The sequence below is a fragment of the Zosterops lateralis genome (assembly GCF_965231275.1).
Source record: "Zosterops lateralis genome assembly, chromosome: 3".
NCBI lineage: Eukaryota > Metazoa > Chordata > Aves > Passeriformes > Zosteropidae > Zosterops > Zosterops lateralis.
The window spans coordinates 108,293,498-108,319,826 of record NC_139764.1 but is presented as its reverse complement, the minus strand read 5'-3'; the positions used below and the strand labels follow the sequence as shown (position 1 = coordinate 108,319,826).

General features: G+C 40.9%; 1 protein-coding gene across 2 annotated transcripts in view; it reads right to left on the bottom strand.

The window, feature by feature from the left end:
- Positions 1-26,329, bottom strand: part of RCAN2 (regulator of calcineurin 2) — an 83,828-nt gene that overhangs the window by 16,274 nt on the left and 41,225 nt on the right. Inside the window, exons 3-4 of one of the 2 annotated variants that reach the window (XM_083858243.1) lie at positions 26,050-26,143; positions 816-989 (exon numbers count right to left, since the gene is read on the bottom strand). In XM_083858243.1, the coding sequence (XP_083714369.1) occupies positions 816-989; positions 26,050-26,143 (268 nt within the window). The remainder of the gene's footprint in view (positions 1-815; positions 990-26,049; positions 26,144-26,329) is intronic. The other variant, XM_083858242.1, reaches the window with a different exon arrangement.

Genomic DNA, 26,329 nt, shown 5'->3' with positions numbered 1-26,329 from the left:
CATTATGGGTTTGCTTGATACATTCAAGTGAGCCAGCCTTTATCCTCAGACCTCTGAAGGGCCAACCCAGCAGCTCAAAGCACACCTACATTGCCTATAAACACTAGTGGGTATCTCACAAGCCACAGTGACCACATCAATTTATTAAACTGCATTCAGACAAGGTGGTGGTTGGGTTCTCAACCTCCTTCAACTTTTTCTGTCCTGGCTGGGGCCCAGGCTGCTGTGGGAGATCTATGTTTTCTCTCCCTTGGCCAAAGAGAACTGAACCCTCACCTGACAGTCCAATAGATGGATACAATCACCTACAGCCCCAGGCTGGGAGTGGTTTTTTCCCCTCTACCTTCTTCCTTTGACTCGGAGTCAATAAATTCCTTTTAGAGAATTCAATACTTGTAATTTATGTATTCAGTAAGTAAAAGCTAAAAAAGGCAGGAGGAAGCCTGACTGTGGCTCAGAGTTGCTGCCAAATATGTAATCCAGTCCTACCTTTTTATTCCCTTGGATTCTTTACATTAGCACTTTCTTATGGTTACTTAAGAGTGTTACCCACAGACAACACTCAGTGTTGTAAATCACCTCTGAGATACATAATTCTGTGTGTTGAATGAGCAACTTTAGTCCTAAGTGGTCCTTTAAATTTACTGCAGAACCTCAAGGCAGAAACAGCTCAGCCAACACAAGGAGGTTTATGTAATCTTCTATCAGAGAGATTGGGCATGGGAGAAGCCTTTATTACTTTTATTCAGTGTTAGTGCATAGCTTTTATAGAAATATTGTGCAGTAACACAGAAGCAGATTGCAGATTTATTTACCTGTGCAAAATACAACTTTAACTTCTTCCCTCTGAACTGTGTTTCATGCAGCTCTATTCTGGCACGAGCAGCTGATTTGGGACTGCTAAAATTTATCCGCACACGCCTGAAGCTTTTGAACAGCTGGAATGTCACGCAGTCATCATAGGCACGGAACAAACCTTCAAATTTCTCCTGCAAAGGAAAAAGAAATAATACTGAAGATTAAATTTGTGCTCTGTCACACCAATCTGAGTCAAACAACAATCTGAAACTTGACAATTTTTTAAGCAGGAGGTTTCAGCCTGTGTGGCCTTTGGGGACAGGTGTCCATAGACAAACAAAGGCTCTGTGAAAAGAAATTAAGGAAAGCAGTGGTCTGGTAGTGCTGAACTCTGCAAAAGGTTTAGGGGAAGAAGTCTTTAAATAGAGAACCCAGCAGCTCTTGAACTTCTCATAAAAGTTGAGCAAATCTATGACAGTGACATACAAAATGAAGCTGAAAGGGCACATGACTGAAAACACCAGACAACAGTGGGCTCATCTGCACAGAAGCAACCATTGTGCTGAATTACAGTGGAGCCAGACAAAGGCTGCAGCTGAGGTTTACATCCACATCAGCACTGCAGGGCCATTTTGTACTGCCTGATGTGTTTTTCTGGATGCTTTGTCATTTAAATACTTAAGAGAACACACATTTGTTCTTTGATAGGTCCTGCAGCATCTGCAAACAAACTGGACAACTGAAAACAGTGATCTGTCCCGAAGACAAACTTCAAGCTTCAAAATGTTGAGCTGTTGAAATGCTCTCAAAAGCTCATGACAAAAAATAGAGATATTTTAACATTGTAAATGGAAGGTCTGAAGTTTACCACATCCATGGACTTGAACAGAAATTCAAGGCACTCTGGCAGCCTTGGAGGCTCAGACTCCATGATTTCTCTGCAAGCTGTGTGCACACAGAGGACTAAGTTCCACACCATCAAATAAACCCAAAGTTCTTAAATCAATTCTGACACTTGCACAGATCTTTTCATTCACACAAACATTGATTCATAAAATGCCAAGGCTGAAAGAGGGCAGTTATTTTTTAGTCCAGCCTTCATGTTTACTCTGATTTCAGACTGCCATCCAGTGAGTCACACTTCAAATCTGAGAATTTTAAGTACTGCAATCAAGATCTGAAGTTTTTGTAAGATGGAGAATCAGCTAGACCAAAGCCCCTACTTTTAGGAGTCCTTTCTTCTGGGGAACAAAAAAAAAAAAAAAAAAACCCCCCCCCCAAAAAAAAAAAAACCCCAAAAAAACAAAACAAAACAAAACAAAACAAAACAAAACAAAACCAACAACAAACAAACAAAAAAAAAAAACCCCAAACCCCCCCCCCCAAAAAAAAAAAAAAAACAAACAAAAAACAACAACAACAAAAAAACCCCCCACAACCTGGTGAGATGATTTCCCACATCATTTCATATACACTGAGGGCCTGAGGGCTGTTATGTCAGAGGTTTGTATAATTACAATAACCTAATATATACTGAAAATAACCTGATGTGGATGCCCCATCCCTGGAAATGTTCAAGGCAAGGTTGGATGGGGCTTTGAGCAACCTGTTCTAGTGGAAGGGTCCCTGCCCACGGAGGGGAATTGGAATGAGGTGATCTTTAAGGTTCTTTTAAATTCAAACCACTTCAGGATTCTGTTTTCTTTGCTATCTCTGCAAGTCCTCACATTTTTACATGTTTTAAAATACGACTTCTTTGGTTCTCATCCAGGAAAACAATTTTTTTTCCCTTACAGTGAATAACTGGTAGAGACTACAGAAGATAAAAAAGAAAATGCAATTTATATAACCTCATCAATACTTCAGTCCTGTCTATTGGGCTAACAAGCAAAACAAAGAATTCAGAACTCAGAAAAATGCATCCTGAAGCACAGTGCAGCTGCATCAGGGAGCACTAACAGCACCGTGGGAGTAACTACTGTCAGAGTGAGACATTTGTTAAGGAGTTAACAGGGAAAGAGCCCAGCTCCAGGGCTGGGGCTGTGACTCCACGGCGCATGTGCCCCATTGTCCTTTCATTCACTGCCCACTCTGGGCTCTTCCTCCCCATAACTGATATCCCATCTCTGGCACCCTTTCAAAGGAGCCTCCCTATGGTCTATTAAGCTTTTGTGATTTTCATTTCATTCTGCCTTGACCTCACTCACCTCTTCCTCTCACCGCAGGAGATACTTTGGAGGAATGAAAAAAGAAAAAGAAAGAAAAAAGGCAAGAGCTCTGTGGTTTGGCAGAGGCAAAAGGCATGAAGCAATCCTCAAAACAGTGTGAAGTGCATAGGTTTGTACAAGCAGCTATAGTCTTACCACCCCCAATGTCCAAACTGTCAACATTTCACCCCTCAGTGATGCATTTTATCTGTTTGCTTATATTTTTGAAAAATTCAATTTTCCTGAGCAGAAACCTACATCCAGTAGCAGTTGTATAAAGGTCAACCAAAAGCAGCAGTCATTCCCAGTCCTGTCCTGATGGGAATTTTGTTGCTACAACCTTCACAATGACCAGGGAAAAAGGTCTGGGAGAAGGGAGAGAAAGGGATAGGGGCCCAGTGTCTATGTAATGTAGGACTCACATAGCATTCAGAAACATAGTCCAAATAAAAAATAAAGTGACTAATCAAAGCTTATGTCTTCATGTTGTCTTTATTACCTACTTCAGACCTCTTCAATACATTTTTAAAATGAAGTAAACAGATTTAAATACATATTAGTGGAGGACTTGGCAGTGATGGGTTAACAGTGAATCCTAGTTCAACCTAAACTATTCTATGATTCTGTGAGATATATAAAGGTATTTATACATATATATATGTACGATGATCAAGACATTACAACAGAAGTCTCATAAGGCAAAAACTAGCAGCAAGGTGAACATTTCCCAGTAGTAGCTCTCAGTTTCTCTACAAGTCAACAATAAAATCATTCATCATATTAAAAAAAAAGTTCCACCAAGAGTGGAAGGAACCATGCATGGACTTCTCTGAACACTGAGAAGTATCTAGTCCAACTGACTATTTATTAATAAAGAGATGCTCCCTGTCTGGATGCAGCAGTCAGGGCTGTGTGCTTGCCCTCTCTGTGACACATCCCAGAGCCCAGATCTTGGTGAGGAACCTGACACAACATTAGGGAGGACACGATTTCAAATGTGGGTCCCAGAACAGCGAGCACAAGGAATGTGCTGGGCACATTCCCGAACTACACTGAGACTCACCCTGATTAGGCACTGAAAGGGATAGATGGAGAACTGTAAAAAAAAGCTGATTAAGTCCTGGATGCCATTGCCACACTGGGAGAACTTTAAAGCACTATGGACTTCATTCTGCTTGCTTTTCAATTTAATACTGGCACAGCTTTAGAGACCCAGCCTTGATTAACGCTCCTGAAAATGCTGTGGGGGGAGGGAAATCAAGCCCTCTAGTTGATATTACTACAGGGCAGTCTATCCACAGTGGGGACACTTCCACTGCACTGACTGAAAGTGCAACTCCTTTTAAAAAGATTCATACATCTGGACTTTTCTACGTTTTCAGCTGATAATAATAATGACCTCAGCAGAGGTCATTAATCATCAAGTGAAGTTAATGGCCCTCAGCTGCATTTTGAGCCATCCCCACTCCTCCCAGCTTGATATAAATTCCCAGGAAATGCCTTATGCCTTAATTGCTATTGCCTGTGACTTCTAATATCTGCTGAACGCACTTATCTGGATAAAAGTCTTTCACAGTCATTCCAATCTATAAGAAAATTTATCATATACATTTTAAAGACCTAAGCAAATTCTTTCCCTTTCAAGTTTTGTGGATAAATTATTCAAGACTCATAATCCTCTCAATTCGGGACTTTTAAAGTGCTTTTAGGATTTGGTACTTTTAAAATGATTTTAGAAAGTAAGTCTTTGAACTTTCAGAGCACTTTGAAAACTTGTGAGAAAAAAAAAAAAATCCAAAGTTAAGCAGCAGTGTTGCTATTCTTAAAAAGTCAAAACATAGAAAGTGAAGAGTTATGCATTTATTTCTGGGATTTTGGAGTGTCTTCATCCATCCCAAGTACGTCTCAATGAGGCCCAAATAATGCTTTGGAAAATGTGAGTAACCTTCACCAAGTTCTCACTTCTCCCTTGTGGGTCCTGTGCCCTCTCTTCATGTCTTCATGTTGTCCTTTGTCCAACACTGGGCACCTTTCCCCAGTTCTCTCCTGTCACCTTCTGTCAGCTCCCATCACTCAGTGCCTCCAGCAGTTTTCCAAAGTTCTTTTTTTGTTTGTTTTCTAAATTAACGAAATTAGCACAAAGTAGGACCATACTAATTAAAGCTGCTGATTACTCCAGCTTGATGGTTATCATTTAGGGCAGCCAATGCCGAGGACAAACAGAGCACCATGCAAGGAAGAAATGAGCACTGGAGTGACAGACAGGAGCTAAAAGCCTCTGAGGACAAGGGCAAACCTGTGCCCTCCTGGAATAAAAACTATTTCTAGCACTAAATGGAAGCTCATCTGGGACCAAGACCCTGTAAGTCACATGGTAACAGTGATCAGTGAAATGCACCCATAGGGAGGAAAACAAGATGCTGGGTATATCTGGAAAAGTATTTCCAGTAAAGCAAGGAGAGTATTAACAGCATTGTACAGGGCACTATAGCAGCTCATTAAAAATGCAGGTTTCTTGCCTGTATCCTAAGCAGATTAACGGGAATAGATCCAGCTAAAGGTTACAGGGAGGTGCTGGAATAAGTCCAGAGAAGAACAAAAGAGCTGGGGAAGGGTCTGGAGCACAAGTCTGAGGAGGAGCAGCTGAGGCAGCTGGGAAAGGGGCTCAGCCTGGAGAAAAGGAGGAACAGGGGCAACGTTCTGGCTCTGCACAACTCCCTGACAGGAGGGGACAGCCAGGTGGGGTCGGGCTCTGCTCCCAGGGAACAAGTGACAGGACAAGAGGACATAGCCTCACGCTGAGCCAGGGGAGGTTTAGGCTGGACGTTAGCAACAATTTCTTCACTGAAAGGGTTAACAGGCATTGGAACAGACTGCCCAGGCTAACAGACCATCCCTGGGAGTGCTCTAAAGGCAGGTGGATGTGGCACTTGGGGACATGGATTAGTGGTCATCACAGCAGTGTTGGGTTGATGATCTTAAAGACCTTTTCCATCTTTAACCATTCCATAATTCTATAAATTAACAACTTTCTAAATGAGAAATGAAAATACTTGGCTTATTTAGCAAAACAAAGCAAAGCCTGAGAGGAGATGGGATGGGACAGTCATCAGTAATCTACCAGTACTGTTCAGAGCAAGGACAAATCACACTGCATGGAGTAAATCTAGAAGAATTACGTTGGCATAAAACAAGTGGAAACAGTTTGCATAAACAGGTTTAGTCTAGAAGTTAAAGAAGGTTTCAAACATCAGAGTAATGATCCAGAAACAACGTTCCAATTACAGCAGCAGCAGCAAATTATTTTTTTAAGATTGAATTTGGTTAGTTCATGTGAGGGACTATGACAAAGTATCGACACAATGAGCATTGTAAAACATGACAGCCATAATTAGCAAGTGAATTGGGTTCTGACACAGCAAGTTCCTGTGATTTATTTCCAAACATTTCTTTCATGAATAGCTCCACTGGTATTGTGTTCATTCAGGACAAAAGCCAAGGCCTAATTCAAATCAATGGAAGCTTTTCCACAGACATCAGCGAGCTTTGGATTAGAGCCCTAGAACTCAGAACCCAAATTACATTTCATTATTCAGTGTGTTTACACTCATTATCACCCTTGCTACACATTTGATTTAGGAGATGGCTGTGATTTAGAACTTTAGCCTAATGCTTTTCCTAGAGTTCTGCAAGCAAATAAAGCATTTTTCCTATTTTAATTTTTCCTGTTCATTCATGTAAAAGATACTCCAAGGAACTAACCACAGTAGAGAAAGAGATGTAATTCGCAATTATGAAATTAGTTTTTCCTGAAATTAGTTCTGTAAGTCATAAACTCCTATCTCAGAGTTGAATGTATTCTGTTTCCAGACAAGCCATGCTGGCTGCAACCCTACAAAGCTCTCATGAGAGCTCTCACAAGGAAAAAGACAGAATCTGGTAAAGCTGTGGAAGCTGTGCACTTAAGAGTCTTGTAGCAAAAACAATCTAAGAACAGATTAATTCCCTGTTGACAGCAAAAAAGATGGGCACACCAGTTACTTCTAGAGGGATAAAGGTGACACACATTTAACAAAAATATAAACAGAAACCTATAAAGTACAAGCTGAAGTGATTTCAGCATTGAGGTATGAAAATGCCACATGAAGGGTATTGTAATGACCCAGGTTGGATATTGGGGCTCTTCTCATCCATGATTAAGGAAGATGGAGGCAAGATGGAAGAGCAACAGAAGACTACAAGGATGATTAGAGAAGTTGTGAACCTGTCACAGGAGGGAAAGGTAGATGATATCCATCCTTGAACTGCTCAAAGCCAGGCTGGACAGCGACCTGAGCAACCTGGTGTAGTGGAAGGTGTCCCTGCCCATGGCTGGGGCTGGAATGAGATGGTTGGGCCCTTCCAGGTCAAACTGTTCTGGGATTCTGGGATCTTGCCTTGGGAAAAGAACCCAGAGTATGAGGTGTTTCCTGCTGCATCTGTGTGTAAGGAAATCAATAAATAACGTGAAGGGAAAGAGATTAGCAGAATTAAAATAACCAACAGTGCTGATATTAAACAAAGACTGCCTGTTAAAAGATTTAGACTTAAATTGAGGCTGTTATTTAGTACTGGACCTGTAGCATATCAAAATGCCACTGGCCCAGAAATAGAAAAAAGCCTAATTAATTTGATGAAAAGGGTAAGAAGGAAAGATTAGAGAAGAGCACTATGCATTTCTGTGGTTCTCAAAGACAAAAGGAGAGGAAAGACTAGAGGAAAACAAAAAGGGATCTTGATTTGTCTAATGAAACTTAAAAGAACTGGGTTCACCTGAAGTGCTTTTAACAATTATTTAATGAGCCACACAAAACAAGCAAGCAGCTTGATACAACTCACATGTGAAAATTCCTTAAAAGCAAGAACTCCTACAAGTAGTCAATGTAAGCAACAACCTCTTCAGTGATCAAATTCTCTGCTTCTAAAAAGATGAAACTCATTGGGAAATCTTGGTAGTGCATATGAAAATCCATTGATTCTCAGTTAAAATTCCAGGAGTGCTGTAAATAGAGGAAATATTTTAAACCAGTGATGATACAGAATTCCTATGGGCTTGTCCTGCTGCTTTTATGGCAGGAGAGTAAAATACAAATTTACCATTTAGAGATCCCCTTAAGGTAAAGGTCTCCAGATTGTAGCTTTTTATTTCACCTTTAACTCTAGGCAGCTGTAGCTGAGAATGTGTGATCTTTCTACTCCCTCCTTACAAGTGGGGGAAGGTATTATTTGAATAAAATATTCACACTGAATATTACCGTCTGAATGTTAGTCTGCAGAAAGTTTCTTCTGTTACCCTCACACGATCCCACAGCTGGCAACAGCAATGGAAAAATGTGTCTTTCCATCTGTCATTCACCAGGGTACATTTTAAAAGGATATTTCTACATGTGAGACATTTTGAAAGGGGGGAAAACCAGAGAACACTGGCTATTTTGTCAGGTAATCAGGATCACAAAGTACTCTGCATTAACCTCCTGGTTATTGTATTGTCTAAAAGTGTGTTCTTCACCTTGGAACTCAGTGCAAAGCCCTGCTCATTTCTTTGTGAAGTTAGAGTAGAGCATTGAGATAGGACCGGAAAGAGCTTGGGTTTATCTACATTAAACATGGCACTAATTAGCATCTTCCAAAATTGAACAATTCTCTCAGTACATGAACAAACCAACCCAGTTTGCTGTTCTATGCTTGACTTTCTTCTGTTTTCAAGAGGTGAAGGGCAGGTAAATTGTGAATCAGAGATGAAAGAGTAAAGCCAAAAAAAAATTAAGACTGGGCTTCAAGATAGGGAGTGTTACAAAATGCATTAAATCTTGCTCTCTCCAGTAAAATAAAGATTAATTTGCCTGCACTACTGCAATCGTGATAAAGGGGAGCCTGATACCTTTAAGCTTTACTATGCAGTTTGTATTTCAGAAGTGATGCTCAAAGGCCTCATAGCTCTGCAATTTGCAGTGAACCAACCCTAAACAGGAGCACACTGGCCACAAGACACAGCCCTGGTCCATGGCTCACACATCCTGGTGTGTTATCCTTACACACCAGGGCTTTTCAGAGGCATCTGCATGGAACTGTTAGACCCTGAAGGATGCATTGAGTGTTCTGTCCTCCACATTGTGCCAAAATCATTCTGACAGCAGAAATATCTGATGTAATGCTTACTGCTTACAGATCCAGTGTCTTGTTCCAGGGAAGGACTTTGAGAAAGTATAACAGATATTACACAATGTTGTAAAGACATTTGTAACTTGTCATCTCTCAAAGAGCCCTGATGGCAAAAGTAGGTCAGGAGCTGGAAGAAGTTTGCTGGTCCCACCTCACACTAGGACTGAGGCAGGAAGAGGCTCCCATCCCTCACCAGCCCTCCTGCAGTACATGCCACCACGGCATGACAGCACTGTGAACATCCCAGTGAACAGAACAACACAGATGTCCCTCTTGAAAAATCAGCTGAACCGAATAAATTTACCTTCGTGTTCCAGCTCATCAGCACAACAAAAGGTACAGAGATAATATCTGCCCCAAAGCTTAATGGAAATGCATTCACATTTCAGAAGAGGCTGACAAATGTCAGGGGCACAGAATTTTGCTGCGTTGCCTTTTCTGTTTTTAACCAGCTCATATCCCTGTTTACCTCAATGTGACGCACATTCCTCCTGCTCAGCTCCACTGATCTGGAAACCAAAGGCTCCTTCAAGATGAAATAAATTGTTCCTGTGGCAATGCCAAGGGGCTGATTTAATATAGTTTGGAGAGTTCTCAATTCAATTTCACACCCAACGATTGAGCTAAAAGAAAAATCCACACTTTACATTTCTTCTTTATAGGAGCACTGTTATTTTACTGTATCATCAGCCACAGCTTTTCTGAGCACACCATATTTGAAGTACTCCAGTTCCAGATGCTGTATGAGCTTCCTGAAATGCTGGAAGTGCTCTTTCAAACCAGCTGGCAAAGTGCACTTTCTATGACCAGATCCATTGGTTTCAACCCCAGTGCTGGGGAGTGTTCTGTAGAGACATTATCCTTTGCTCCCTGAAAAGCTACATTTGATTCTAGTCCTGGCTACCATTATTGTGCAACATCACATAATAGTTGTCTTTTTTTTCCTCCCTTTTGCATTGTATTTGGCAGTGGGAGGAAAAAAAATCAAAACCTGAACAGATTTGTGGAAGATTTAATGCATTTGTTTTCCAAATAGCAGCCTTGCATTTTGGCTTCAGAATGCTAAGAACAAAGACATGAAGAAAATATTCAGACTGCCCTGAAAAAACAGCCTATTTTTGTTTGCTTTAAGATTTCAAACAATAACTGAGTAGATAATGTATGCAGTGAACTCCAAGGGGCTCATCTGCATTGGATTTAAGAATGTTCACAGCACAATATCAGCTAACGCTTTTGTCTTGTTCCTGTTGTTAAGCCCAACAATTAATTGCTAGCAAAAGGAACAAATTACTGTGTATGTTTCTAAAGTTCTTATTATCTTAATTCAGCACACAAAATAAGGAAGAAAAACGACCTTAATTAGTTTTTACCAAAAGCTGCTACATTTATGTTAATAAGGAATGTTCCAAGAGCAGATCTCTGCAGCAAAACAGTTGGTGCTGAGGACTTTCTGATCAGGTGCCATGGACTGAACGCCCATTAGCAGTTGGAGCATATCAGGCACACTACTAGAGTGCATCTTCTATATGAATTTCATCTGAAAGGCATCCAGTTCATGAACTGCTCTGTGATGTGAATGAAAAGCACAGTTAATGAAGAGCAACAGAAAAGCTGCCTCATGAGAATGCCCAGCACAGGCTCAAAATGGTAATGTAGACACAAGCCTGTATCTCTCATAAAAATAGTTAGCTGGCACTCCAGGAGAAGAAAAAAACAACTCCACAACCAAACTGAAGTGCCAGAGACAATAATAAATAAGGGACTGGTGATCAAACCTGTGCACAAAACTAGGACTGAAGTTATTTATTATGAGAAACTGTGTGAAAATTATTCATATTCATAGAACTACAGAATGGTTTGGGTTGGAAGGGACCTTAAAGCTCAGTCTCCCCTGCTGTGAGCAGGGACACCTTCCACTAAACCAGGTTGCTCCAAGCCCTGTCCCTGTTGGTTTGGACACTTCCAGGGATGGGGGAGCCACAGCTTCTCTGGGCAACCTGTACCAGGGCCTCACCACCCTCTCATCAAAGAATTGCCTCCTATTAATTGTATAAACTTTGATACTGTAAGAAAAGCTACATAAGTATCCATCTTACTATGACAGTTTTTCACTGATCTGTGACAACTGCAATTTCATCTCCTCAAGCCTTCTCAGGCCACCCCACTGTCCTGTTCATGTGGTGACACTGAGTCCAGGACAGACCCACAGTCACAGTGGGAAACCACAGGCCCACAGGAAACCATGGGAGCAGAACCAGAGTTTCCATAACTCATTCTGAATCACTTTGCTTCTACACAATCCCCCACTGGAGTATAGAAACCTCAGCCTCTTAAAAATCTGTTACTGAGGCTGTGAAAGTGTCAGGGGACACCTCTGTTGCTGTGATGCCGAATCAGGATGTCAGTGTGCAAAATGCTAAATGCAAGGATGAACTACAATAAAGGCAACACCAAGAGCTGAGAAACTGTGTCTTAGTTATACTCTTGGAGATGCAACGTTGTAAAACAACCATAAAACGCACACTACTTATTCCCTGACACTGTCAACCCAGTTAAACTAGAAAAATAAACAAGAACAAGCCATGGGACAGTTTAAACAAATAAAATGCTTGCATTGCCTGTTCCTGATTTACTGTTTTGCCTACAGTGATCAACATTTATAGCATTTCAGCTGTTCTCATCAGTCATGGGGAATGCTTTCTCCCTCTCCTCTCCTCTAACACTGCAAACTGCATGAATAGGACTAAAAATACAGTTTCAACTTGTCTGGATTTGGAAAGGACACTGACAATTTTGAAAGTGACTATGAAGCAAAAAAAAACCACGAAAACAAGTAGGAGAGCAGAACAGAATTTAATATCATGCAGCTCTATAAGTGTTACTTAACTGATGAAAAAAGGTATCAAGGCAAACTCCTGACCCACTGATGCACATCCTCTCATCATCATCATCATCATCCTCTCTTTACTTCCTCTGCAGCCCACAGTCAGTGACCCCCAGTCACAACCAGCAGCACTGTGACCACTGTCTGACGCTCTGCTTGTGCTGTTTGACTGTTCCTTGCTCTTCCCAGTCTGTCCCCACCATCTGTCATTCCCTGTCTTACACTTCATTTGCAAATTACTCGAGCAGGTCTGTTGTCTGTACATCTGAGCAGCTCTAGGAGCTGCAGACTCTGAGACTGGAGGCTCTTTGCACAATGAAGATAAACCAAGGACAGGAATACTTTGCCCCCAGTCAAGTGGCTGAGTAGAGTCTTTAGCAAACCTGCAAGTAAATGGTGTTTCAGAATTAATGGCATAAACAGAAGTATCAGAGTTAAACATGTAAGGAAGTGGTGAAAAGAAAACTAAAGAAAAAATCATCAATGGGATGGAAGAGAAGGAAATGTCCTGTTGTCACTGGAACCTCCAGATCAGCAGTGACCTACAAAAAAACTGAAAATGCTTTTCAGTTTGAATAAATTTCAGTGGAAAAATAAAAGTGCTTGAAATACTTTTACACTTTTTCTTCCCCAGCTGTTTTCTACCTCATCAGAGGTTCCAGTCTTTAGAGGATGCCAGGATCCCAAGCTGCATAGATGCTAAAATACCAAAGGAATACCACACAGTGGCTTACCTGCCTATTAAAAAAGATTTCAGCAGCATGTTTTAATTTCCAGTATACACCACAATGCTTGATTAGCCTCCAGAACTTTATAGTGTTTTAGTACCTCGTGACGTCAAGAATTTAGCACACATCAGAAAACTGGGCTTGTGCAGGCCAGGAAAGAGGATTTACGTGGACTTAGTAAGCAGATTCCAGCACCCAAAAAGGCTGAGATGACAGATACAGGTTCTGTACTGGGTACAGAAGGGCAGAAAAAGCAGCAGAGGTTTTTATCTGACTCAACAGCCACTAGTACCATCCACGTCCAGACAGGACACATGGAATTTCAGTCTTACAGTGATATAATTGTTTTATTAGGCAGATGGAAGGAACCCCAGGGTGAAAAAGCAAATGTTCCTGACCAAACTGCTCCCATGTCATCTTTCAACCAACTGGAAAATTTCCAGTTGGCACGAATTCCGTTTAGAAACAAGAATTGGAAAGTAGACTAATCCTATATTAGAGCTAAAACTAGCACTGCCCTTCATAAAATCATTTTCATTTCCTGATGTGAAAAATATATCAGTAACAGCATGATATTAAAAAAGATACCGGACTGGGATTATGAAACTGAAGCTGCTGTCCACAGATCCAGAGCAATTGGTGAGAAGGAACAAACTCCGTGACTGGCAAGTAGCGTGGTAACAAATGGAGATTTTCTTATTTTTATGAACAGTTTTTTTACAAATAAGTAGGTCACAAAAATAATCAGTATCCCATAGTTTCTTGCCCTGTGGCACTGTTTCACACTGGCTCTGTGTCACATTTGCCTTGCAAATGCCCTTTGTGCCAGTCTGGAACATTGGAGACAGATGTGTAGAACCAGAGAATGTCCAGAGCTGGAAGGGACCCACAAGGATGATCAAAGTCCAACTCCTGGCCCTGCACAGGACACCCCAACAATCCCACCCTGTGCCTGAGAGCATTTTCCAAACACTCCTTGAGCTCTCGTCAGCCTTGGGGCTGTGACCATTCCCTGGGGAGCCACTCAGTGTCCAATCACCCTCTGGGGAATCCAACCTGAGCCTCCCATGGCACAGTGCAGACTCAAGGAGTCTGACTTTGAGGGCCAGGAGATTTTTTTGGTGCAAACAGATTTTAAATGACAGGAGAAGAAGTGGGATGCCAAATCTGGTGGAAGCAGTCATTCAAAATAAAGGGAAGACACCTGTTCATTGTGCAGGTTACATCTTCAGAGTTCAGAGGGTGTCCCAGACCACTCAGCCTGATCCATGGACTGTGCCTGCATCCAGCTGCACATTACTGCAATTCAGAAGCAGCATCAGTTGTAGCCCCAAATTTACTCTTTAGAACTGAAATTGAAAATTGTGTATTTAATCAATATGGGAAATTAGTATTTAATTAAGAAGGGAAAATTATCACCTAAAAGTGAATACACTCATGCTCAGCATAGTCCAGACTTTCTCCAAGGGATACTCACACCAGAAACACAATAGAACTGGATTTGCTGCATATAAACTTCAAATTTAATGGAAAACATTACAAGGGGAATAAACAAATGAGGGTACCTTCACATAATTAAGTAGGCTCAACTGAAAGAGGTCAGGTTTAGATTGGGTATCAGGAAGAAATTCTTCCCTGTGAGGGTGGGGAGGCCCTGGCACGAGGTGCCCAGAGAAGCTGTGGCTGCCCCATCCCTGGGAGCATTCAAGGCCAGGTGGGACAGGGCTTGGAGCAACCTGGGATAGTGGAAGGTGTCCCTGTCCATGGTAGGAGGTCTGTGATTCTGTAATTTTATTATTCTAAAATAGAATAGTTAAATAGGTACCAATCCACAGCATTATCATCCACACCTCATTTTACACACAAAGGTAAACACCCATTATACCATCATTTCACCATACTTATACCAACTACTTATTCCCAAAGTAAATTCCGCTTATCCAAGACCTTCTCTTTATAGAATTGTTACTGTCCTTTGCTCTGCTTGTATTTCACTATATAATACATAAACTATAAAACTAGAATAGTTAAAGCTTAAGCAGGAACTTTACACTGAGCCAATGACATGAAAAAATATTCTGTACTGTTTTCTAGGATGCAGCATGCATTGAGTAAACTCTTGTTTTGTGACTGCTCCTGTATGCCAAGCTCCTTCCCCTATCCCAAAAAATGTCATCACTTTGGGAATTAGGATTGCAGGCAGCTTGCTTACATCGCTGCAGTTTTTCAACAGTGTGAGTCTAATAAATTGCCACAAAAGCAAGAAGCAGATAGCTAAATATCTTTCTTCTTTATTAACTTATTTAAAAAAAAATCAGGCAAAAAGGCATCAGCTCCCAAGCCTCTAAAATTTTAAGTACACCAATAATTTACTTCTGTCTAACATAAGCAGCATACTTATTTCTGCTATAGGCCAGCATTTGGCTTTGTTCCCAGCTGTCTTGATTAATAAGAATTTTTTTTTTAGCTCAACAACTCTCAGATTCTGGTTCAAGGACTGGCAGCCGCCTGCAGAAAGCTGCCTGGTCACACAGCCCTGCAGTTCCTCTCATGGAATCAGCTGTTTCTAAAGATAAAGGTACTACTTTTCACACATCAGTGGTTTTCTTCTTAGGTTCTGTAAACAAGGTAGCAACATGAAATTTCCTTTCTAGACAAGAAAATGTGCATCTGAAAAGTCTACCCAGTTCTCATCAGAGACAAACAGCACAGCTGCAACAGCAAACTTGGGCTGGAGCACCTCACCTGTAAGGAAAGGCTGAGAGATTTGGGGTTCTTTGGCCTGCAGAAGAGAAGGCTTTAGGAGTTCTGAGCTTTATGGCAGCCTTGAGATTCTTAAAGGATATATAAGAAAGATGGAGAGAGACTTTTACTATGGCCTGTAGTGACAGACAAGGGAAAATGAGTTTAAACTAAAGAGGGCAAGTCTAGATTGGACCTAAAGTAGAAATTCTTCCTTGGAATATTCAAGGCCAGGTTGGATGGGCTTGGAGCAACCTGGTCTGGTGCAAGGTGTCCCTGCACATGGCAGGGGATGGAACCAGATGACATTTGAAGGTCCCTCCCAACCCAAACCACTCAGTGAATCCACATTTTTTTTGCTTACAGAAGTGTGATACTGCTGCTAATTATCCACTGCAATTCATGAGAACTCAAGAGATTTGCAACAGACAACAGTTTAGTCATGTGAATGTCTTCATACAGCTGTGACTTTGATTTATTCATTTTTGCACTAAATTTCATCCTGTTTTTTAACCAAGGGTTGTTCAGAATTTTGACCCTGCCCTACCAGGACTGTGTCATTCACACTTTTTTTTTTTGAGGTTTTTCCTTTTTGACTACTGTCATTATTCTCAACCTGCTTTCAGGAAGGAGCATGTGAGCTCATCTACTTAAATGGCTTCACCACTTGAGAATGAACTGGTTCTGGTTTAGACATTCTGTAAACAACTATGCACCCACCTTATGGAAATTAAATTTGGAGTGTAGATTACTTATGGAAATGACTTGAACAGTGTGAAAGCTTTAGTCAAAATATCTACACTCCACATCTCCTTTATCCCACTTATCCCATTGCCCTGTCAAACAGGGAAGGCACATTGATTTGACAGGACTTGTCTACACAGCCCAGGCCTAATTACTTCCAAAGTACTTCCAAACTTATTTCCAAACTTCAAGGCAGATAAAAATACCTGTAATTGTCCTCCCCCCTTGTAAACACAAATTCTATTTTTTTAATCTGCCATCCTCAGCAGTCTCTTTGTAACTTATGAATTCTTAAAGATAATTTCAAATAGAAAAAAATTATTTCAGCTGCATCCTAAAGCATACTTAGATAGATTTTAGAAGCTCCTGTACACTTAAATATCTGTCTTACCCCTGCATTTTTAGCAGTTTTTTTCTCTCCTCTGGCCACTATTAGGGTTGTTTTTTCTATTAATTTAGGTAATTATCTGTCTTATTATATAACATAAATTAAATTAGTCACACGATAACCCTCCCCACATTGTGCATCTTGCTATGGATTTATACATTGTTTCCTCTTAATTTTGATACATCACAAGAGTTCCCTTGTTCTTAGTTAAAACCTCTGATAAAGGAAACTTATTTTGTGATTTTGCACACTTGATTTTCACATTATATGCAAATCCTTAAACTGCTCTAAAGCAAAAGGAGTATCTGATCTAGCCCTAACAATCTCTCATTGTATATCCCATCTGTCCTTTGCATCAGGATAGATAATCTCCATTATGCATTCAAAAGTGCCTCCTTAGCTGCTAATTCTCATGTTCTTCTTGGTCTCTCAAATAATCTTCTTAGGAGACACTATTTACCAGCTCCATCGGGTCACTGAAAATGACTTTTCAGAAAAATTATTTTCCTCTGACTTCAGATTTTATTTCAAAAGCTAACTTCAAAATAATTTTCGCCAACAGTACTTACCACTATTAATTTCTGCAATTGCTAAAATCAAAACTGAAAATCAAATAAAATTACCTACCTCCATTTGCTGAAAAAGCTGCACCAGAATGGTCTCATAATATGTCTTACTGTAGCACCTACTGTTTGGATATTTCCAACACTTTAAAAATTACTGTTATTTGTTTCTAGTATCATCTACCACACAGAACAAAAACAACAAGGGAAAACACAAAATTCCTTCTTGCATTCCAGGAAGATGAAGCAGAAAGGCAGAGGAAGCAGGAACAAAATAAATTAAAAAGAGAATATATTTGGGTTATTTTAGTAAGGTTTCCAAAATATTTTCTGTCCTATGTATGCATATGTAGCTTAGTCTAGTCATGTTCAATCATTTAATTCCTTGTGAGCCATTTAACAGCAAAAAGTCTTGAGGAAGGAGCTGAAAGGAGAGTGGCAGCTGCCCAGAGTGCCTGTTCACAAAGGCATTCTGTTACTTGCAGGTGGGATGGAAGCCTGTGGAAGATGCTTTCAGTAAAGCAGAAAGCTGTCAAGATTAATTTAACTAAGGTTTCAACGATGTTTAACACCTGCTTGATGAAAGCTTTGTCACAAAATCCTTTTTTTTTAGACTATCAGTGAGTTTTTCCAGCATCTTGTATCATCTTCTGCCCTTAAATCATTCTACTACAGCACAAGAAGTCAAAGTCAAATCTTCTCGCCTTGGTCGTCCATTATTACTCTTATTTTCATGAGCTCTCCTTCTATCCCAACTCCCCTGTTGCTGTCACCCCCTCAGACACCAGTCCTACCACACCCTGCCCCAGCCTCCACAGGAGTTTTCCCCACTCTTGGTCTTTCCCAGCAGAGGCAACTCATCTCAGTGACATCCCTCCTCCCAGTCCCCATGCTCCCCTTCCTCATTTTGGCCACATTTTGAATAAGCAACTGATTTCCTCCTCCCTCAGCTCAGAACAGTTCCACCTATGATCTGCCCCTTAGAGATATCTGTTTCTCATAAAAAAAATGTTCTTCTCTGAGGGAGAAAGGCCATTTCTGATGGTGGTTGCTTTTGGTTTTGTTTTTGTATCAGCAGTAGGAAATAAAACAAAAATCCTCTAAACAAAAGAAATATACACCACCCCACCTCCACCACAACCAACATTTGTTTTGTGGTTAAAACAAACTTCCCAGTATAGGTGTAATTATTCAGACAATTCAGAAGTTTTTCTTCTTAGTGGTTCAGTTATTGGTTTCTCTAAGAAATAAGGACAAGTAGCCAAAACTGAATCAACCTCATCACCGGGCACGAGGATACCCAGCAGAGGATGATGAAACTTGAGGATGGTAATGTTTGAGTAAAATTTGTACAGCAAATAAAACAATCATCTTCTTATCTCTTCCATATATGGAATTTCTTTTATTGAGATGATTAGCAGATTTTTTTACCATTATTTGTTCATCTGCCTCACACCAACACATGCGACCTACAGGAATAAAAGGACAAGTGAGATTTCAGCAAAGTGGCTTCTCTCTGGCTGTGCAGAAGAACTGCTGCATGATTCAGCTCTCTGGATGCCTCCACCTTTTAATGGCAAACATATCCCTCACTGCAAGAGATGAGGCAGAGAGATTCTTCTGCAAGTGACAAACTGAGCTGCAGAAATTCCCCTCTACAGCTGCCTGTTCCTACTGCTCAGAACTCAACAGAATCATTGGATTTCTCAGCTCAGGGACTATTATTTCAACAGGTGGAACTACCTGGTGCTGCAAAACTGGAGGCTCTCCCATGCTCCTGATAAATATGAAGCCATTCTGTTAGACAGAGTCAGTCTTTCTGTCTGCCAGAATCTAATGCAGATTCTGAAAAGCAGCAAGTTTGGGATAATTAAAAACAAAACAACAAACACCCTCCCCTCCCCCCCCCCCAACAAAACAAACCACAACAACCCCTACCAAACAAACAAACACAAACAAACAAACAAAAACCACCAAACCAAAATCAGCTACTAACTCAGCAAAGCTCCTTGGTCTCTGGAAAATATCTCAACGATATTTGAGACTGAACATCTACAGAACATAATCAATAAAACCAAGAATTATTAATTACACCAGCTCTGCATGCCAAATCCAGTTTCCTAATCAGAGAACTTACTTCCTAGTTCCTTAGTTTTCCATCTGCAAATAAGAACACTTGGAACTTTTTACCTATAACATCACTCTGAGGTTTTCAAGAAACTCCAGGTGTACAGAAGAGAAGGTGCCATGGAAATGCTCCTGCAGCATCCAGCTCTACACAGACCCATCCAGCTGTTTTCTCACTCTGCAGGGACAGTGGGGCTGTTTGCTCCATCACAACTGCTACAACCAAAGGCTTCTACTTGATTCAGCACCAACAGAAATTCCATGTGGGGACAGTTAAAGGCAGCACAAGGACACTGATGTTGAGTGAAGGCCGTTTGTTCTTCCAGGACAAAGCAGAAATCAACTGGAATCTTAGATGGAAAACACAGGCTGGAGCCAAAACTCAATGGAACTTCTAGAGGCATTGCCAATGAGGAAAAGAATGGGGAAAAGTCCCCTCTGGGGGAAATTTTAATTCTGTTGGCCTTTTGAAGGAGAAGGTGCTTACTGAAAATCGTATTAGTGGGGGAAATCTTCAGGAAAAGCTCATGCACACAATGCTAGTGCCACTATAAATATGTGCGTGGAAAACAGAGTCTTCCAGCAAGTGGCCACTGACTGGAGGCTTTGTTGGCTGGTTTCTGGCCCTTGGCAGCCTGTGTGTTAGCCAAGTGTTTGACAAACTGTGGTACAATTTCCTCAGTGTCTTTTTGCCAAGGAAGAATTCTCTGCTCAAGACCACACTGTCACGGTTGTTTGCACTCCAGCATATGATTAGGCAGCATCTTCCAAAGCAAACAGGCTGTTTAGCACTTGAATGATCAAAACTGAGTAGATTATTTAAGGCCTCTGATAGAATCACCCCTAGAAAATATTAAATGAAGACCTCTCCAACCACAAAGCATGTACATTAGTTTATGAGGGGAAAAAAACAACAACTACTATCAATTACTAAAGAATTACTAAAGATACATAAAAGGTTGGTGCAGACCTTTGCCTCAGAACCTGCAATGCTGCTCAGTATCAAATCTTAGTCATGCTAAGCAGCAGCAAACAGCATCAGTAAAATTTGAGACAAAGGAGTGCACATATACAGCACCTTCAGAGGAAAAGGAGACTGCATCACTACAGACCTGAAAATAACGTGTCCTTGGGTTTTTTTTTGGGGGGGGGGGAGGAAGAAGAGAAAGAACATGGGTACTTTCTCTCTCTAGGTTCTTCTAAGAATTTCAATTGTATTCTAAAATTTTAATAACTTAAGTAATTATTTAATGAAAAATCAGTATCACACTTGTATCCATATTACAAGTATGTCAATCTATGGCTGCACTAAATAATTCTTCAAATCTGCTTAAGAAAATCACCATCTCTTCAGTGCTCCTCACACAGGCAGGGCCATGTGTCAGCAGAATTACAAGGTCCATCTTACCTTATTACCTGCCTTGGATTAATTCTGCACCTTCTACCAATGAATTCTAGTTGTTATTTATTTTCTTTTAACAAATCGCTCATTGTCTACCTATCCTAATGGAAGGGAAATATCTTCATGTGACTTCCAACAGAAAGGAGAATCAGAGAGAATACAAAGCCCTCTGACTTGCTTTGCTGTTCCCTGTAATCATTGAAAGGGTGAAGAAGGAGAAGCAGAAAGTTTGCCATATTCAGAGGTGTGTAAACACCTGCAGCTGCCACAGACCTCTAGTGAAACAGCAGCACTGCCTTCTTCTGAGGCAAGGGAAAAGCAAGTACAAATAAGTGAAGATCAGCCTAAAGAGCATGTTAAAGACCTTCAGAAGTCTTACCCTTCTATCACTTCTTTGGGAACTTCCCTAAAGAGTCCAGCTGCCTTCACACAAGGGTGTTAGAAGGACAGAGGCAAAGCCCAACCTGTGACTGGAACTGGGAGCACCCCAGCAATAAGCCCCAGCTTTGCTGTCAGAGTCTCTCTGTGCTGACCCTGAAGCCAAGAGCAGGGTTGGTGTCCTGGAAAGAGCACTACAGCATTTGGTAAGCTCCTCTCCATTCCTTGCTCCAGGTGAACACAGGCAGTAAGCAGAGACCAAAAGACATGCATGTCTATTTCGCCAGCAGAACGCTTGGATCATGCAGATTTCACCGACTCAACCTTATTTGCAATTAGAAAAAAGAACTACCAACTACGGAAAATACCAAGAGAAGTTACAGAGCAGGCCTTTCTAGCCATCAGAGTATTTTTGGCAGTCATGCTGTTGTTTGGTTTCCTCCTTATAGCCCGTCTGTGAAGTCTTATGACTGTGCAACAGACTCTTCCCACGGATCAAGCTCACATGGCTGAGGAGAAGGATGTAAAGACAGAAATCCAGAAACTCTCCCAGCAACTCATGCTTCCTTCCACTGGACAGCTGGAACCATCCAGAGGGGAAGCGACACTTCTCCCCCTTTCTCCAGTTTTCTTCACTTGACTCTGACCTTAGAGCACTTAAACTTTACACCTCAGAATGTCTTTGTGAATGAGCCACTTAGACAAGCGGAGAACAAAAACCACAAGCATTTAGTGTGCTTTTTCCCTTTAGACCTCAGAAGTTTAGACTCCTAAGGCAACTGCAGGACAGTCCAACCCATCCATCCCAAACAACTCCCACTAACAGGGTGCTCATTGGAGCATCTGAACTGAGCAAGGAGTTTTAAGATTGACAGAGATCCTGCTCCAATGGGGATTAATCCTCCAAAGCAACAGTCTAAACAGTGAAACTATTTCTGCTATTTCCCTTTGCTGCCTGGTTCATGTATACATTGAGTTTTTTCCCTGTGTTAAGATGATGGTCCCATCCACATTACATTACTGTCTTCAGTCCCATCTGGATCATTAGTATTTCTTCTCTCTTACAGCAGTCCCAAGTTGCCCCAATTCTACCTTATTTCTAAGTGGAATGGTCTGTGTGAACAAAAATGAGGAGAAAATATGTATAATTAATCATACAAAAGCACATTGCTTAGTAAGAAATACAAGTTTAAATTCTCTTCCACTGTTTCGGTGATGTCTGGAATTCCTCTATTAGAAATAAACAAGATATTCATTAACTAATTGCTTATGTAACAAAGATCATTACACGAAATTATCATCTAGAGGCACTGAAAGAATCTTAATTATCCAGGTGAACTTTGAAGCAAAATTGCACTTCGTGACTTCTCTGGTTGCCTTCTCAACTCTTCTAGTTCCTAGTCCACAGTCAGTAGCATGTTGATTAGCATGACCCAAATTTTGGATTAGAAAAGACAACTCAAAGCAGCAGCTGATCAGAAGTGAAAGGCTTGTTGGATGGGTTCTTGGGTGCCAAACCCACAGTGTCATTGCTGGGGGCCAGCTGTCACTGCCAAGGTACCCATACAAGCCTCTCTCCATTAAAAGGATGAGCAGTCCAAATGCAGCAACTAAAAAGCTTTGCCTTCAGTACTAAATAACTGCTCTCCTGTTTCAGAGGCCAAATGGAAACAGAGTGTTTCCAAGCCTGACTGCCAGATGCTAAGAGATGCTCACAGAATAAGGTCTTCTCCAGAGGTGGAAAAGCAGTAAAAAGCTGGAGAGCTCCCTCTGCTCCAAGTCCTGTGCCCAAACCCAGCTTTGTGTAACAATTCCCTAGCTCTGAGGGACTGATGCTCTTGAGGAGTGGCAACTTCAGGAGTCCCCATTGCTACATGCTGTGGGAACTGCTGCTCCAGAGCCCCGTACACCAGGCTCTGCTACTGCAGTCCTGGCAGGCTCCTCACACCTCCAGGCTGCAGCTCTGGCCAACACGTGCTGCAAAGTGCAGAGCAACTGCTCCATAACACCAGCATCCTCCCCCCAAAGCTCATGAGGGAACAACAGCTCAGTAACACCAGCATCCTTCTCCCAAAGCTCATGGGAGAACAACTGCAGTAACACCAGCATCCTTCTCCCAAAGCTCATGGGAGAACAATGGCTCAGTAACACCAGCATCCTTCCTCCAAACCTCATGTCAGTTCTAAACCTAAACTGAAATAAAAGTGAGATACGCTGTAAGCATATCCTAAACCCTGAACAAAATCCTTGCTGACATCAGAGAACTATTTTACAGGACTAACAGCTCATCTTAGCAAATCTCACTAAGCACCACACGTATTTTAAGATGTTCAGTATCTGTTCTACCACTGAGGGAGCATTCCCTTCACACGGGGAGAACGTTCCCTGCAATAAAACCTTCCATCAGAGAAGGGACAATAACCTGGACTTCAGTAGCCAGTGCTGCCTGTGCCTTCAGGCTGACCCACAAAAGGGCTGGGCAGAGGGGAACTCAGGGTAGGTGGAGAAGAGAGGAATTCTGCACTTGCTTTTGCTCTTCAACTTCCACACCCATCTCTTCTCAGCAACAGCCTCCTTCCTTTTTAACCTTAAATCTGTTCCCCATCCTATCAAAATCAACATAAACTTTTCTATGCTGTGACCATACTGTCACCAAAAAACCTCACTTTGATGTGAACCCTTGTGCACACCAAAAAAACAAACCCCCAAAACCAGCCATACTGTTTTTTTCCCTGCGGTTCTCCTGGAAGTGAGCAAAGAGCAGTAGGTATCTCCAGCTTTAAATTATCAGCAGCAGTGGAACTTTAACAAAGAGGATGCTGCATTGGGAGCCCAGAGACGAGCACAGAGCTGGCCACAGCCTCCTCAACAGAGTTTGGGGACAAGCCAGTGGGAAGGAGCCTGCAGTGAGCTGTGGGTCACAGAGCACACGCTGCTCACAGACTCTAAGCCAGGCAACTTCAAAGTAGACTTTGTGTTTCCAAGCTGCAGTGCAGTCTGCAGTGCAGTCCCCACTGTAAATATACCTAAAGTCTTTGCAATCAACACTTTAATTCAAATACAAGGGGAAAAAAAAGCAAAACAGGACAGTTTTAACCAAAGCAAAGAAGGTACAGAAAGTCCAAGTAACACAAAAGGGTTACAATTCCTGTAATGTCTCTGAAACCCTTTTGTTCTCTTATCTCATATTCCTGGCCCACACTTCATAGATGCTGCAGCTTAAATCAGGCTAATCTAAGTCTTACCCAAGTCAATTGAATACTTTCTGCTGATTTATGTTAGTAAAAATTTTGGTTTTGCATTTCTATTGACACATGAGTAGCATGAGGATGTAAGAAGTTCACTACAACTTTTAATTTCTTGCCTGGTCTTACATTAAACATGGACCAGACACTAAAAGACCCAGGTACAAGATCATATCAATGCAGGTGTAAATCCTCCATGTTAAAAGGAAATGCTATCAAGTAAAAAAAAGAGAAAAAAGGAAAAGAAGAAAAAGGAAAAGGGGAAAAAAAAAGGAAAATAAAAGGAAAAAAATGAAAAGAAAAGAAAGAAAAGAAAAAAGGAAGAAAAAAGGAAAAGAAAAAAAAAAAGGAAAAGGAAAAAAAAAATCGAAAAGAAAATAGGAAAAGAAAAGAAAAAGGAGAGAAGAGATAAACATTTTACTACTTCAAAATAATACAAGAAGTATATCCCAATGCAGGCAAGACTCCTCACCTGAATCATTCCTCTGAATTACTCACTTTTTCATCTCTAAATTCAATATTAAACTGTTAAGGAAAAGCTTCTTAAATTTAAAAAAAAAGTCTCTTGGTGCCAATACAAAAGCATCTGTATAAAGTATAAATTATCTCAAACAGTTAGAAACTAACAGGGAAATAAAAATCATCAGAGCCTCTTGCAAATCAAGGTTTTATTTTCCGTTTTATTTCCAGTGGCTTCAATGTTTGACTCAGAACCAAACTGAACAGAGGTTCAAATTTGACCTCTAATTTGTTAATCCTTTTTATCCTGTTCCAGTCTTTCAGTACTAAGAACCATCAGATTAGAAACTAATTTTGCCTGTACCTTTGTCCTTTATAAACTGCTGAATATCACTGTATTACATCTATGAGCTCTTTCAGATGATCTGTGAAAAGCATGCTTAGAATTCCTCTTTCAAACTTAATTTGCAATGATTTTCTTGCAATAATATGAGAATAAATGAAAAAGATAATTGATTTCAACAATAAGCAATTACACACAATGACTTTTCTACAGCAGTTTTCTAATTAAGAGACTATGAGCAATGCATATCAAGCCTTGGATTTAAGCATTGTTTTTCAGTTATGTATATGATATGCAAGATGCATAACTTTTTGTGTTCTCTTACACTGCAGATGCACAAAGATACTTACTACAAACTTTTAACCCTTCACAAAAAAATTATGCTTGCACATTTGATTTGAGTGTGAAGGAAAGAAACAGCTACTGTTCAACAGAGTAAAGATATCTGAAGGTTATCAACATCAATAAATAACATCTATGGCAAGACTGATCTAAAAAGTGACACTGGACTAAAAATAACTTGACAAAATTAACAATGAAACATTTTTTATGAATATGAAACATGCATATGCACAGATGTCAGTTATATAACCCATTTCTTATATCATTAAAGAGTAAACACCAGGCTATTCTTTCAGCTTATCAAAACACAGTAAAAAGCAACCACATTTCCTTTCCCGTATTTCTCTCCCCTAATTAACAGGTTTTTTTTTTTAACTGCGTGTCTTTTACCACTGCAGCACAATCTCATCTGCCCCCTTATTGTCAATTGCTACATTCAAATGCCTATTGCTCCCGAAGGCTTTTCTAAGAAGCAACAAAAGGATTGCAGGCGCATACCTTAACCTCTTGGCTGGCAAAAACCTCCACATCAACCCCACAGGCAACCAGAGTGGAAACATCACAGTCCATGCTACGGGCTGGCATCCCCCGCCTTTGTACACAGAGTTAGGCAAGCTCAGAGTCACAAACGATGGAAGCAAACAACAAAAGGATTAAAAAAAAAAAAATTAAATCTTCAGTATTGCGATTGAACAGTCCAAGATTCAGTTTCAGTGCTGGCAATGCCTGCAAGCCTCCAACACGAGCTCTGTGCACTTAAAGTGAGTTGCTGGTTGCC